Below are 13,699 nucleotides of genomic sequence, written 5' to 3' on the forward strand. Positions count from 1 at the left end.
TATGACAGTTTGGCACCGGAGACGGAACGGTCGGAGGAGAACAGAGAGAACTTCTGTCGACGGATGCTGATAAGGACTCTCCCCAACTCCGTAGCTGCGTTCCTGTCGGGACGCATGGAGCCCTTGAAGACGTTGATTCCCCAGGCACAAATAGCGCTGGATAAAGAAGTGCCTCAAAGAGCGGAGGGGATGACGCTGTCGACCCCCCACCCATCGTCGCCGCCGCCAAACCTTCCTTCCGCACCCAGAAAGCGCGTAACCCTACCCACCCAACCCAGCTCCAGAGGTGGCCCCGAGAGCCAAGCGACAGAGGGTAACAACGTGAGGGGGGAGCGTGGATATGACCGGGGGGCTCTGCTGCAGTGCGGGGAAGGGGTCACTTGCGCGCACCAGTTGCCCTCCTATCTGTCGAGTGGATGTTATGGGTGCGGGGCGGTAGATCACCTGGTCAGCCAGTGTACAAAAAACGGCACCGCACCAAATCGCGGGCCCCCTCCCATAAGAGGAAGGGGAAGGCCGCGTGGAAGGGGAGGAAGGCAAGTGCCGACAAACCATCCGCCTCCGGCACTTCAAGGCCCAGCGGCAGCCGCGACCAGAGGAACGACAAGAGGGCCCGGTCGGAGCGATGCCACCTTCTGCCAGCAAGTGAGAAGGGACCTACCCCCGCCTCATGGTACTCCCCCTGGCCCCGGGGTGAGTGCTTCGGTAGAGAGGCTGGACGCCCGTCTCCCTCCGCCCCTCCCTCTCATAAGGATGGAGATGAGCTGTACCTATTCTAGAAGTGGGAATAGGCTCAGAAACCACAACGCATTATTAGATAGTGGGGCATGTCTCTATGATCGAGGAACACTTAGTGACGGGCGCCATTTCGGCATCGAAAGGGTATCTAACGTTGCACAGTGCCAGTGGGCATACCATCGTGTTGCAGAGAACAGTACAGCAAACTATCTCCCTCGGTGGACGAATGTTCACTCACAAATTCTATGTGGTGGCCTACCACCCACCTCCCTGGCGTTCCCATTATACTGTGGGAATCGGTCGGGTTCGTGAGCAAGCACCGAGTGCTTCTCCTTGGGGTATGGGGGAGGAGAGGTGAAAGTGGCGGTGCCAGTAGGAGAGGACAGTACCAACGGGTCTCCATACTGGGGAAACAAAAGAAGTTGTCCGAATTGCCCTGGCCGCCAAGGGGGATACGGGAGTGGTGCCCGCTAGCCCTGAGGTGGGGGAGGTGATCCCACCCGCCTATCTCTACTCCCTTCCCCTCGTCCCGGCAAGGAAACTACAAGAGGGAACGTTGGTGTATATAAATCCCCATAGAAAGTGGGCAGACTTTATGTTGCCTGGTGTCGCTACCATCGTCGATGGCAAGGCAACTGTCCCTTTTGTAAATGTGGAGTAGTAGTAGATTAGAATTAAGTAACGAGTCTCTATGTGATTTGGAAGTGTGTTCCCTTGTAGAAGCCAATAACGCAGTGTCGGCCTTGACTACCCAGAGTCAAGGTCACGGCGAAACCCGGCTTAGAAAATTATTGCAAACAGCTGCTAAAGCAACACCTTTGAATTATCATAGTTGCGTAGGAGAAATAGTAAGGGAATATCAAGACACGATGGCGATAGGAGAAGAGCCTCCAGGGAGAATAGATAAGTTACCTTTTAAAATAGAAACAGGAGATCATCCCCTATCCGAAGTAAGTCCTTACAGAACACCTGCCTGTCATGAACAAGTAATTGGGGAAAAGATAAAACAGATGCTGGATCAGGGTATAATTCGAAAGTGAGTCTCCCTGGGCTTCTCCGATCGTTTTAGTTAAGAAAAAAGATGGCTCTCTCAGGCTGTGTTGATTATAGACGATTGAATGCCATTACCAAGGACAACGCCTATCCATTGCCCTCGATCGAGGAACTTTTGCTTAAAGTAAGGGAGAGTAAATTTTTCACCACATTGGATCTTAAGTCTGGCTATCATCAAATACCCTTGATAATGAGAGTAAAGAGAAAACGGCCTTTATAGCGAGAATCAGCTATATGAATATAATTTCCTTCCCTTTGGATTAAAGAACGCCCCTGCTCATTTTTCACGAGTAATGATGTCTGTGTTAGCTTCTATAATTGGCCTTGGGGTTTTTGTGATATTTAGATGATATCATTGTAGTTGGTGCTACTGTAGAGGAGCATAAAGGTAACCTGATACAAGTTTTGGAAGCATTAAGGCGTCATGGGATGAAAATAAATTTAGAAAAATGTAAGTTTTTCCAGGCCGAAGTAGAATTTTTTTTTGGGTCACCTAGTAACATCAGAAAGGCCTTAAGCCTTGTGCCGATAAAGTTGTAGCAATTAAAGAATTCCCACGACCAAAACATGCGAAAGATGTAGCCAGCTTCCTCGGACTCGCGGGTTACTATCGGAAGTTCATTAGGAACTTCGGACAGATAGCGAGACCGTTAGATGCATTAAGGAAGCAACCTGATTTCCAATGGAATGAGAAAGAGGAAGAAGCTTTTCAGAAATTAAAAGATGCCCTAATGAGCGACGAACTCTTGGCTTATCCGAGGTTCGATCGCCCCTTTTTTGTGACCACAGACGCAAGTGATATTGCGATAGGAGGAGTTATCTCCCAGATTGACGATGAAGGTAATGAAAGACCAGTTTGTTTTGCATCACGCGCATTAAAAGGGGCAGAGAAAAATTATAGTACCTTCGATCGAGAGGCTTTGGCGGTCTTATGGTTGCTGGAGAGACACCGTTATTTTTTGCTGGGACACAAAATAAAGATTTTCACAGATCATCAACCATTAACATATCTGTTGAAGAAGAGCGAGATTACAAATCGCCAAGCTCGATGGATCGAGCGAATTTTAGAGTTTGACATCGTAAAGATTGAACATATCCCAGGGAAAAGTAATAGGGTGGCTGATGCTCTCTCCAGGAACATCATAAGAGGTAACAACGTGCCGCAAGGCGCAAGGAAGAACGACAAAAGAAACCTCGTGACGTTGGTGGCGCAGGCACTGCAGGCGATAGTGCCAGCAACGTTCCGACAGTTCCGAACAATGACAGTCAAACAAACGTAAACGCGACGCGCAGAAAACGGGAATCTCGCAAGCACTCTCAGGTGGATGAGAATGCCCGAGGCGGTAGGGGGTCAAATGCAGGTGGAACTCCGTCCGGGGGATTCCAGAATAAATGCCCGGAGAATGAAAAGTGTGGTTGATTTTTGTGGTTGGAGTGTGCGAGAATTGGTTGAAAGTCAGGTGTCTGAAGCTTGGATTAGCCAGATCAAGGCTTGTGTGAAAGGTGAGAGCAACGAGTTCCCGAGTTCTGTGAATCTGTCAAAAGACGCCTTCTTCATTGAGGGAGACGTCTTGTTGTGTAAATATGAAAAAAGGCCCGGAGATGTCCGAGCCCGAGTCGTTCTTCCTCGAGCCTTAGTAGAGAGAGCCATACACATGATTCATGTTAGCCCTTATGCTGGGCATGTAGGTATAGAAAGATCTCTTAGAAGAGCCCGTGAACATTTTTTTTGGGTTGGCATGCGTAGGGACATAACTGGATTTGTAAGTAATTGTCATGTATGTAACATGATGAAAAAGCACAGAACGGTGATTCCGAAGGCCCGATTATGGCCTGTGGTGCCGTGAGTGGGATAGAGTGCATATGGATGTGGTAGGACCACTACCTTCAGTGCAAGGACAACCTAGATATATTTGTGTTATTTGTGGACGCGTTCACGCGTTTCATACATGTGTGCGCAATGATAGACAAATCGGCAAAGGAAGTGGCTAAAGCGTTGCATTCCCTAGTAAATCGATTTGGGTGTCCCAGAATACTAGTGTCGGACAACGGCCGTGAGTTCGTAAATGAACTAATTCGCGAGTTTACGGCCCTCTTACAAGTAGATCATGTTACCATCGCGGCTTATCGGCCGTCTGCTAACGGACTCGTTGAGTCTCACAACAGAGAGGTAGTCAACATCTTAAAATATCTCATCGGGGATAATCCGACTTCCTGGCCGTCTCTGTTGCAGACGGCTGAGATGGCTATTAATGCCGCATATAACAGCTCGATTAGGGACACCCCCTTCTTTTGATGTATGGACAAGACATCCGACTGCCCGTATTCGGTGGTCTTGGACCCTCAACAGATGCCCCTTTATACGGTGGAACAGTACCGGGTGTGGTTTTGTAACGCGACTCGACGTGTGTTCCAAGCTACGCAACGTCTGCTGTTGAGGGCAAACGAAAAGTACCGCTTGCGGTACGACAGACGGTTTCGAGCTCACGATTCCCCAATACAGGTTGGAGATCGAATCTACTTGAAGAAAATGCAACTGTCGAAACACAAGCTCGAACCGTCATATATGGGACCGTATCGTGTGAATGAGATCAAGCACTCCTCTGCTGTGATTCAGCATATTCGCACAAGGAGGGCTTCTTGTCGATCGAAGCCTTCGTTGAAAGCTTGGAAAATGCTAACCGCGGGCGGGCTGGACCGACGCTCAGAGGGTTGCGCAGGCCACTGCGAAGATGATCGGGGCCGCGGCCCAGGAAATTATGTCTCGAAGGGGTGATGCGACGAGTTGGGAAGCGTACAAAAGCTTCCTTTTTCGGACTTTCGCCCTGGACGTAGATGAAAGAAGAGAAATGTGGGCGCGTTATTATCCGGAAATCCAGGTGGGGGAGACCATCGCCAAGTTTGTCACCCGGATTTCAAGGCAGTATGACAGTTTGGCACCGAGACGAACGGTCGGAGGAGAACAGAGAGAATTCTGTCGACGGATGCTGATAAGGACTCTCCCCAACTCCGTAGCTGCGTTCCTGTCGGGACGCATGGAGCCCTTGAAGACGTTGATTCCCCAGGCACAAATAGCGCTGGATAAAGAAGTGCCTCAAAGAGCGGAGGGATGACGCTGTCCGACCCCCCCACCCATCGTCGCCGCCGCCAAACCTTCCGCACACCCAGAAAGCGCGTTCTACCACCAACCCAGCTCCAGAGGTGGCCCCAGAGCCAAGCGACAGAGGGTAACAACGGGAGGGGGGAGCGTGGATATGACCGGGGGGTGGGCTCTGCTGGCAGTGCGGGGGAAGGGGTCACTTGCGCGCGCCCAGTGCCCCTCCTTCGGTCAGTGGGGATGTTTATGGGTGCGGGGCGTAGATCACCTGGTCAGCCAGTGTACAAAAAACGGTCACCGCACCAAATCGCGGGCCCCCTCCCATAAGTAGGAAGGGAAGGCCGCGTGGAAGGGGAGGAAGGCAAGTGCCGACAAACCATCCGCCCCCTCTCCGGCACTTCAAGGCCCAGCGGCAGCCGCGACCAGAGGATCGACAAGAGGGCCCTCGGAGCGATGCCACCTTCCGCCAGCAAGTGAGAAGGGACCTACCCCCGCCTCATGGTACTCCCTCCTTGCCCGGGGTGAGTGCTTCGGTAGGAGAGGCTGGACGCCCGTCTCCCTCCCCCGCCCCTCCCTCTCATAAGGATGGAGATGGAGCTGTACCTATTCTAGAAGTGGGAATATGGCTCAGAAAACCTCAACGCATTATTAGATAGTGGGGCATGTGTCTCTATGATCGAGGAACACTTAGTGACGGGCGCCATTTCGGCATCGAAAGGGTATCTAACGTTGCACAGTGGCCAGTGGCATACCTTCGTGTTGCAGAGAACAGTACAGCAAACTATCTCCCTCGGTGGACGAATGTTCACTCACAAATTCTATGTGGTGCCTACCACCCACCTCCCTGGCGTTCCCATTATACTGGGAATCGGGTTCGTGAGCAAGCACCCGAGTGCTTCTCCTTGGGTAGGGGAGGAGAGGTGAAAGTGGCGGTGCCAGTAGGAGAGGACAGTACCAACGGGTCTCCATACTGGGGGAAACAAAAGAAGTTGTCCGAATTGCCCTGGCCGCCAAGGGGGATACGGGAGTGGTGCCCGCTAGCCCTGAGGTGGGGGAGGTGATCCCACCCGCCTATCTCTACTCCCTTCCCCTCGTCCCGGCAAGGAAACTACAAGAGGGAACGTTGGTGTATATAAAATCCCCAAGAAAGTGGGCAGACTTTATGTTGCCTGGTGTCGCTACCATCGTCGATGGCAAGGCAACTGTCCCTTTTGTAAATGTGAGTAGTAGTAGATTAGAATTAAGTAACGAGTCTCTATGTGATTTGGAAGTGTGTTCCCTTGTAGAAGCCAATAACGCAGTGTCGGCCCTTGACTACCCAGAGTCAGGTCACGGCGAAACCCGGCTTAGAAAATTATTGCAAACAGCTGCTAAAGCAACACCTTTGAATTATCATAGTTGCGTAGGAGAAATAGTAAGGGAATATCAAGACACGATGGCGATAGGAGAAGAGCCTCCAGGGAGAATAGATAAGTTACCTTTTAAAATAGAAACAGGAGATCATCCCCCTATCCGAAGTAAGCCTTACAGAACACCTGCCTGTCATGAACAAGTAATTGGGAAAAGATAAAACAGATGCTGGATCAGGGTATAATCGGGAAAGTGAGTCTCCCTGGGCTTCTCCGATCGTTTTAGTTAAGAAAAAAGATGGCTCTCTCAGGCTGTGTGTTGATTATAGACGATTGAATGCCATTACCAAGGACAACGCCTATCCATTGCCCTCGATCGAGGAACTTTTGTTTAAAGTAAGGGAGAGTAAATTTTTCACCACATTGGATCTTAAGTCTGGCTATCATCAAATACCCCTTGATAATGAGAGTAAAGAGAAAACGGCCTTTATAGCGAATAATCAGCTATATGAATATAATTTCCTTCCCTTTGGATTAAAGAACGCCCCTGCTCATTTTTCACGAGTAATGATGTCTGTGTTAGCTTCTATAATTGGCTTGGGGTTTTTTGTATATTTAGATGATATCATTGTAGTTGGTGCTACTGTAGAGGAGCATAAAGGTAACCTGATACAAGTTTTGGAAGCATTAAGGCGTCATGGGATGAAAATAAATTTAGAAAAATGTAGTTTTTCCAGGCCGAAGTAGAATTTTTTGGGTCACCTAGTAACATCAGAAGGCCTTAAGCCTTGTGCCGATAAAGTTGTAGCAATAAAGAATTCCCACGACCAAAACATGCGAAAGATGTAGCCAGCTTCCTCGGACTCGCGGGATACTATCGGAAGTTCATTAGGAACTTCGGACAGATAGCGAGACCGTTAGATGCATTAAGGAAGCAACTGATTTCCAATGGAATGAGAAAGAGGAAGAAGCTTTTCAGAAATTAAAAGATGCCCTAATGAGCGACGAACTCTTGGCTTATCCGAGGTTCGATCGCCCCTTTTTTGTGACCACAGACGCAAGTGATATTGCGATAGGAGGAGTTATCTCCCAGATTGACGATGAAGGTAATGAAAGACCGTTTGTTTTGCATCACGCGCATTAAAAGGGGCAGAGAAAAATTATAGTACCTTCGATCGAGAGGCTTTGCGTCTTATGGTTGCTGGAGAGACACCGTTATTTTTGCTGGGACACAAAATAAAGATTTTCACAGATCATCAACCATTAACATATCTGTTTGAAGAAGAGCGAGATTACAAATCGCCAAGCTCGATGGATCAGAGCGAATTTTAGAGTTTGACATCGTAAAAGATTGAACATATCCCAGGGGAAAAGAATAATAGGTGGCTGATGCTCTCTCCAGGAACATCATAAGAGTAACAACTCGTGCCGCAAGGCGCAAGGAAGAACGACAAAAGAAACCTCGTGACGTTTGGTGGCGCAGGCACTGCAGGCGATAGTGCCAGCAACGTTCCGACAGTTTCCGAACATGACAGTCAAACAAACGTAAACGCGACGCGCAGAAAACTGGGAATCTCGCACAAGCACTCTCAGGTGGATGAGAATGCCCGAGGCGGTAGGGGGTCAAATGCAGGTGGAACTCCGTCCGGGGGATTCCAGAATAAATGCCCGGAGAATGAAAGTGTGGTTGATTTTTGTGGTTGGAGTGTGCGAGAATTGGTTGAAAGTCAGGTGTCTGAAGCTTGGATTAGCCAGATCAAGGCTTGTTGTGAAAGGTGAGAGCAACGAGTTCCCGAGTTCTGTGAATCTGTCAAAAGACGCCTTCTTCATTGAGGGAGACGTCTTGTTGTGTAAATATGAAAAAAGGCCCGAGATGTCCGAGCCCGAGTCGTTCTTCCTCGAGCCTTAGTAGAGAGAGCCATACACATGATTCATGTTAGCCCTTATGCTGGCATGTAGTATAGAAAGATCTCTTAGAAGAGCCCGTGAACATTTTTTTTGGGTTGGCATGCGTAGGGACATAACTGGATTTGTAAGTAATTGTCATGTATGTAACATGATGAAAAAGCACAGAACGGTGATTGACCGAAGGCCCGATTATGGCCTGTGTGCCGGTGAAGTGGGATAGAGTGCATATGGATGTGGTAGGACCACTACCTTCAGTGCAGGACAACCTAGATATATTTGTGTATTTGTGGACGCGTTCACGCGTTTCATACATGTGTGCGCAATGATAGACAAATCGGCAAAGGAAGTGCTAAAGCGTTGCATTCCCTAGTAAATCGATTTGGGTGTCCCAGAATACTAGTGTCGGACAACGGCCGTGAGTTTCGTAAATGAACTAATTCGCGAGTTTACGGCCCTCTTACAAGTAGATCATGTTACCATCTCGCGGCTTATCGGCCGTCTGCTAACGGACTCGTTGAGTCTCACAACAGAGAGAGGTAGTCAACATCTTAAATATCTCATCGGGGATATCCGACTTCCTGGCCGTCTCTGTTGCAGACGGCTGAGATGGATATAATGCCGCATATAACAGCTCGATTAGGGACACCCCCTTCTTTTTGATGTATGGACAAGACATCCGACTGCCGTATTCGGTGGTCTTGGACCCTCAACAGATGCCCCCCCCTTTATACGGTGGAACAGTACCGGGTGTGGTTTTGTAACGCGACTCGACGTGTGTTCCAAGCTACGCAACGTCTGCTGTTGAGGGCAAACGAAAAGTACCGCTTGCGGTACGACAGACGGTTTCGAGCTCACGATTCCCCAATACAGGGTTGGAGATCGAATCTACTTGAAGAAAATGCAACTGTCGAAACACAAGCTCGAACCGTCATATATGGACCGTATCGTGTGAAGGAGATCAAGCACTCCTCTGCATGTGATTCAGCATATTCGCAGCAGGGGCTGTGAGCGAGCACCACCTGTCGCACTTACGTCCGGTGCTCGAGGACAGCGTAGTGTTTTACACCAATAAACCAGTACCCCCGTACCCGGGGTTGGCCGGGTACCTGGGAGACGAGTCAGAATGAAATACTGGAGCGCAAGTGGGCGCCCCACCGAGAGCACAAGACCGAGCTCCCGAGCCTATGTCATACGTAAATGCTGTTTGCAAAGTAAATGAAAGGGGTCAGTGAACAGAGTCTGTAAATGCCAACCCACGTCTTTGCCTAGGATTCAGATCATACCAGTTGTTTTTATTTTTTTTTTATTTTATTTCTTGTTATCTCGATCAGATTGTAATGTGTCACGAATTTATGTTGTTTGATATAACTTGTCCAAATTATTTTCAGAACAAATGTTATTACCTGTGGATCATATTCTTATGTGTAATTCTGTTTTGATGTGGTTATGTTGCTTTGTACGTTATTTTATTATTTTGATTTGTTGTTTTTTATTTGTGTTAAATTTGTGCGCAAAACACCGATTCCATCCTATTTTATCTTTCATAAATTACACTAATGCTTGTAAAGTTTTTTTTATTTTCACAGATGATGAAATTTTTGTTTGTTTGTGCCTGAATTTCCAAATTTATTTCTATGGTTCTTTAGTTATTTTTTTATTTTTTTTATGTGATAGTAGTAAATGCACATTGATGTTCCAGGAAGATTTTTTTTTTATTTTCGTAAAATTCCATTGCATTATTTTTGTTCCGTGTATGTTTAAATTATGTTTTTGATTATTTTGAAGAAATTTAATAGATTAACGTGATACAATGTCATTAAAAATGGAGGCCATGTGTCGTGATTGCCAAGGGCAGTGGCTGAATGTGAAAATTTTCTGTCTTTTTGTTTTCACCATTTTGTTTTGAGTATGAACCTGAACTTATTGAATGATTTCTTTTTTTTTGGTTTTGATCTGTTCCAGGAAAGAGTGATTGTTCTTAATTTTTTTTATAAAGATCTTATGTTGTTGTAAGACGTGTTCAATTTACTTGTAACCTTTAGTTTGTACACACGTCAAATGGCCCCCTTTAAGATAGTTAATTTGAATTTAGATAAATCAGTACCTTGAGAAAAGAGACTCGAGATGGGACAAGGCAGAGACTATAGCTTTGCGAGGACGCAAAGGAGTTTGGGGAGGGAGTGATAAGCCATTCTAGAGGGCTTATAAACAACTTTCCCAAGAATATCTGAACATCTCAGAAGACGCCATGAGGTCGTTACCGGTCATTTTCTCTCAGATGAAGAAAGCGTCACCTACCCCCAACATCCCCCAAAAAGTCCGTTGGGCATGGCGTCCCTTATAGGGCACTCATTGGCCAATAGACCTAAGGACAGGTGCCAGACCCAATCATGGCCTAGAAGCAATATATCGGGGTTTTTTCTGGGGGGTATTGAGGAGAGAGGAAACCAAGCCGTCTCCTTGAGGTCAGTTAGTTAGCCGTCGGTCAAGAGAAGGAAAGACGCACTTTCCCCTCGTCGCCCTCTGCCGGTTCCTCGCTCGGTCTCAATTCCGCCGGTACTATAGATATTAAGTTCATTTCACTCGGGCCCTTGTGTAAATTCATTAGAATATAAGACCGGTGTTAAATTAATCACTGAGCGTTTGATTTCTGCATGACCCACAGTAACTTAAGAATCCACGCGACCCAGGTCGGGTCATATATATATATACTTATATATATATATATATATATATATATATATATATATATATATATATATATATATATATATATATATATATATATATATATATATATATATATATATATATATATATATATATATATATCATATATACATATATATATGTATATGTATATATATTTAGTATATATTATATATATATATATATATATATATTATATATATATGTGTGTGTGTGTATATATATATAATATATATATATGTGTGTGTATATAATATGTATTTATCTTATTATATTATTAATATATATCTATATATATATATATAGATATATATATATATATATATATATATATATATATATATATATATATATATATATATATATGTATATGTATATAATATATATCTATATATATATATATATCTATATATATATATATATATATTATATGTATATCATATAGTTATATATATATATATATTATATATATATATATATTAGATTTATATATATCTTATATTTATATTAATTTATATTATTTATATTTATTATTTATATATATATATATATTTTCAATCCTACAATATACCCAAAATTTATAGATTAAATTTTTAATATAAAATATATATGAATATAAAATATAATAAATATTTATATAGATACACTCTTTGACATATTTACTTATAGATATCAAACTGTATCGTATTCCCAGTGCAAGATGAAAAGAGCCACTGAAGCTTTTAACAATAACCACCCACTCACCTGTCAGTAATTCAGCACTTTTTCCTTTTACAGTAAGAACTATGCATAAATGGTTGGGGTGGGAGTATGTTGAAGACACTGGTTTGTATATCTTGGAAAAATATAAATTATCTCTAAAATTGGTATTACTTCTGATAAAAATACAAACCATTTCCTTTTAAGTAGGAGACTTTCTCCAAAGGTGAGTGATCATCTCATAGAACTTACTGGTACTGTTCTAGAAACCTGAGAAAAAAAATGAAAGGTTGTGAACCTGTGCCAAGTCCCATAAGCTTGTGTTTTCAGCAAAGGACTGGAGGGAAGATTAATCATCCCCTCAGAAATTTCACATGCCTACCACTAATTAAGCATTTTGTTAACAATCTTCTACAATAGTTTCTAGCTTGTGCCAGCAATATTCCTGTGTAAAAGGCAATGGTTTGTAGTTGTGTATAAACATAGTTGTGGTTTTAGTTCACACACCACAACATAACAGTCCCCTTTCCCTCAAAATACAGTGCTGAGATGAAAGACAAAGGGATTTTATTGATAGAGAATACTTAAGAATAAAGATTTTGATTATTTCTTTGTATAATGCAAAACTGCTACGTACCCTCTCATATATGCAAAAGCAATGGACGCAATCATCCCACAACCATCTTTCAAAAGCCAGGTAATGGTTGCTGCTAGTGATGTTGCAGATGCTTCCCCTACTCCTAAACCAGTTAGAGCTGCTTTCAAACTTAAAGCTCCAGCAATACTACTACAATATGCCTGGAAATACAATACAAATATACTGTTACTAAAAATAAGTCTGACAAGGTTACGGTTGCAATTTACTACCGTATATTTCGGCGTATAAGTCGACCCTTTAGCCCCAAAAAATCATGCCAAAATTAGGGGGTCGACTTATCTAATGGTAACAAAAAGTGAATCTTTATTATTTTGGCATATCGGTACAGGAATCCAGGCTTTACAGTTGGCTAATAACAATGACAGCCTTGTTGAGGTAACTATGTATGTAAATACCAGTATTAAAAACATTTCACGCTGTAATACGACAATAATACATTAGAACATCCATTACCTTAAATAAAATGAAAAAAAAAATCAAAGTAACTTGAAGAAACCCCAAGTGCACAGTAAGTGTAAACATTGCGTAGCCATTTGCAGTACCGTAATTGAGAAGGATGCGTTCACTGTGACAGTTTTGCCGGGGTATTGTTCAAAAACATTTATGGTATGAAATCTTTATTTATCACATATAATAAAATTTAAAAACTTGTATTTAATGGTAAATATGTATTTAAAATCCATCAAAATGACTTGAGTCATCGTCACTTGAATTAAACAATTCATCAAACAAATCATCATTCACGGTTTCATCATAAGGATCCCAGTTTGAATCTGGTGAATCAACTGCAGGTTCGTCGTCACTTTCAAACAGATCATCATCCTCTGTGCCATCCATTGCATTAGATATTCCGCATTTTTTGAATGACTTTATTACACTCTCTTTTTTCACATTATCCCATGATTTGACAACAAATTCACACAGTACATCCAAGGAAGGAGCACGCATTGTTCCGCCTTTTGTAAATGATTTTTCTCCATGCAACATCCAATTGTTCCATTCTTGTCTTACGTTATCTTTAAATGGTTTATTTAAACCAACGTCTAGTGGTTGTAGCAAAGAGGTCAAACCACCTGGTATAACTCCTATTTCAGTATTAATTTTTGCTAATCTGGCTTTAGTATTCTCTGTTATATGACTACGAAACATATCCCAAATCATAGACTTCTATCCTTTTTTAATCCACCTGGGCGTCTGCTCCAAACGTTTTTCTATCCACAATTTCACACCATTTTCATCCATCCAACCCTTTTCGTGAATATGAACAAATACCCCAGTGGGAAACTTTAATTCAGGCATCGTTTTCCTCTTGAAAATTACCATGGGCTTCAGTTTTGTTCCATCTGCCATGCATGATAAAACTACAGTGAATCTTGTCTTGTCATGGCCTGTACCTCGAACTTGCACTGTCTTTGTACCTTTTACATCTACAGTTCTGCTACCAATCATATCAAAATTTAAAGGAGTTTCATCCATATTACCGATACA

At 43.7% G+C, this 13,699-nt stretch overlaps 1 protein-coding gene across 1 annotated transcript in view; it reads right to left on the bottom strand.

The window, feature by feature from the left end:
* Nucleotides 1-13,360, bottom strand: part of LOC135207403 (RUS family member 1-like) — a 146,487-nt gene extending 133,127 nt beyond the window's left edge. The window contains exons 1-2 of the mRNA XM_064239131.1: nt 12,956-13,360; nt 12,191-12,351 (exon numbers count right to left, since the gene is read on the bottom strand). Of these exons, the coding sequence (XP_064095201.1) occupies nt 12,191-12,351; nt 12,956-13,360 (566 nt within the window). The remainder of the gene's footprint in view (nt 1-12,190; nt 12,352-12,955) is intronic.
* Between the last annotated feature and the right edge of the window lie 339 nt (nt 13,361-13,699).

The sequence above is a fragment of the Macrobrachium nipponense genome, chromosome 32 (assembly GCF_015104395.2).
Source record: "Macrobrachium nipponense isolate FS-2020 chromosome 32, ASM1510439v2, whole genome shotgun sequence".
Classification (NCBI taxonomy): Eukaryota; Metazoa; Arthropoda; class Malacostraca; order Decapoda; family Palaemonidae; genus Macrobrachium; species Macrobrachium nipponense.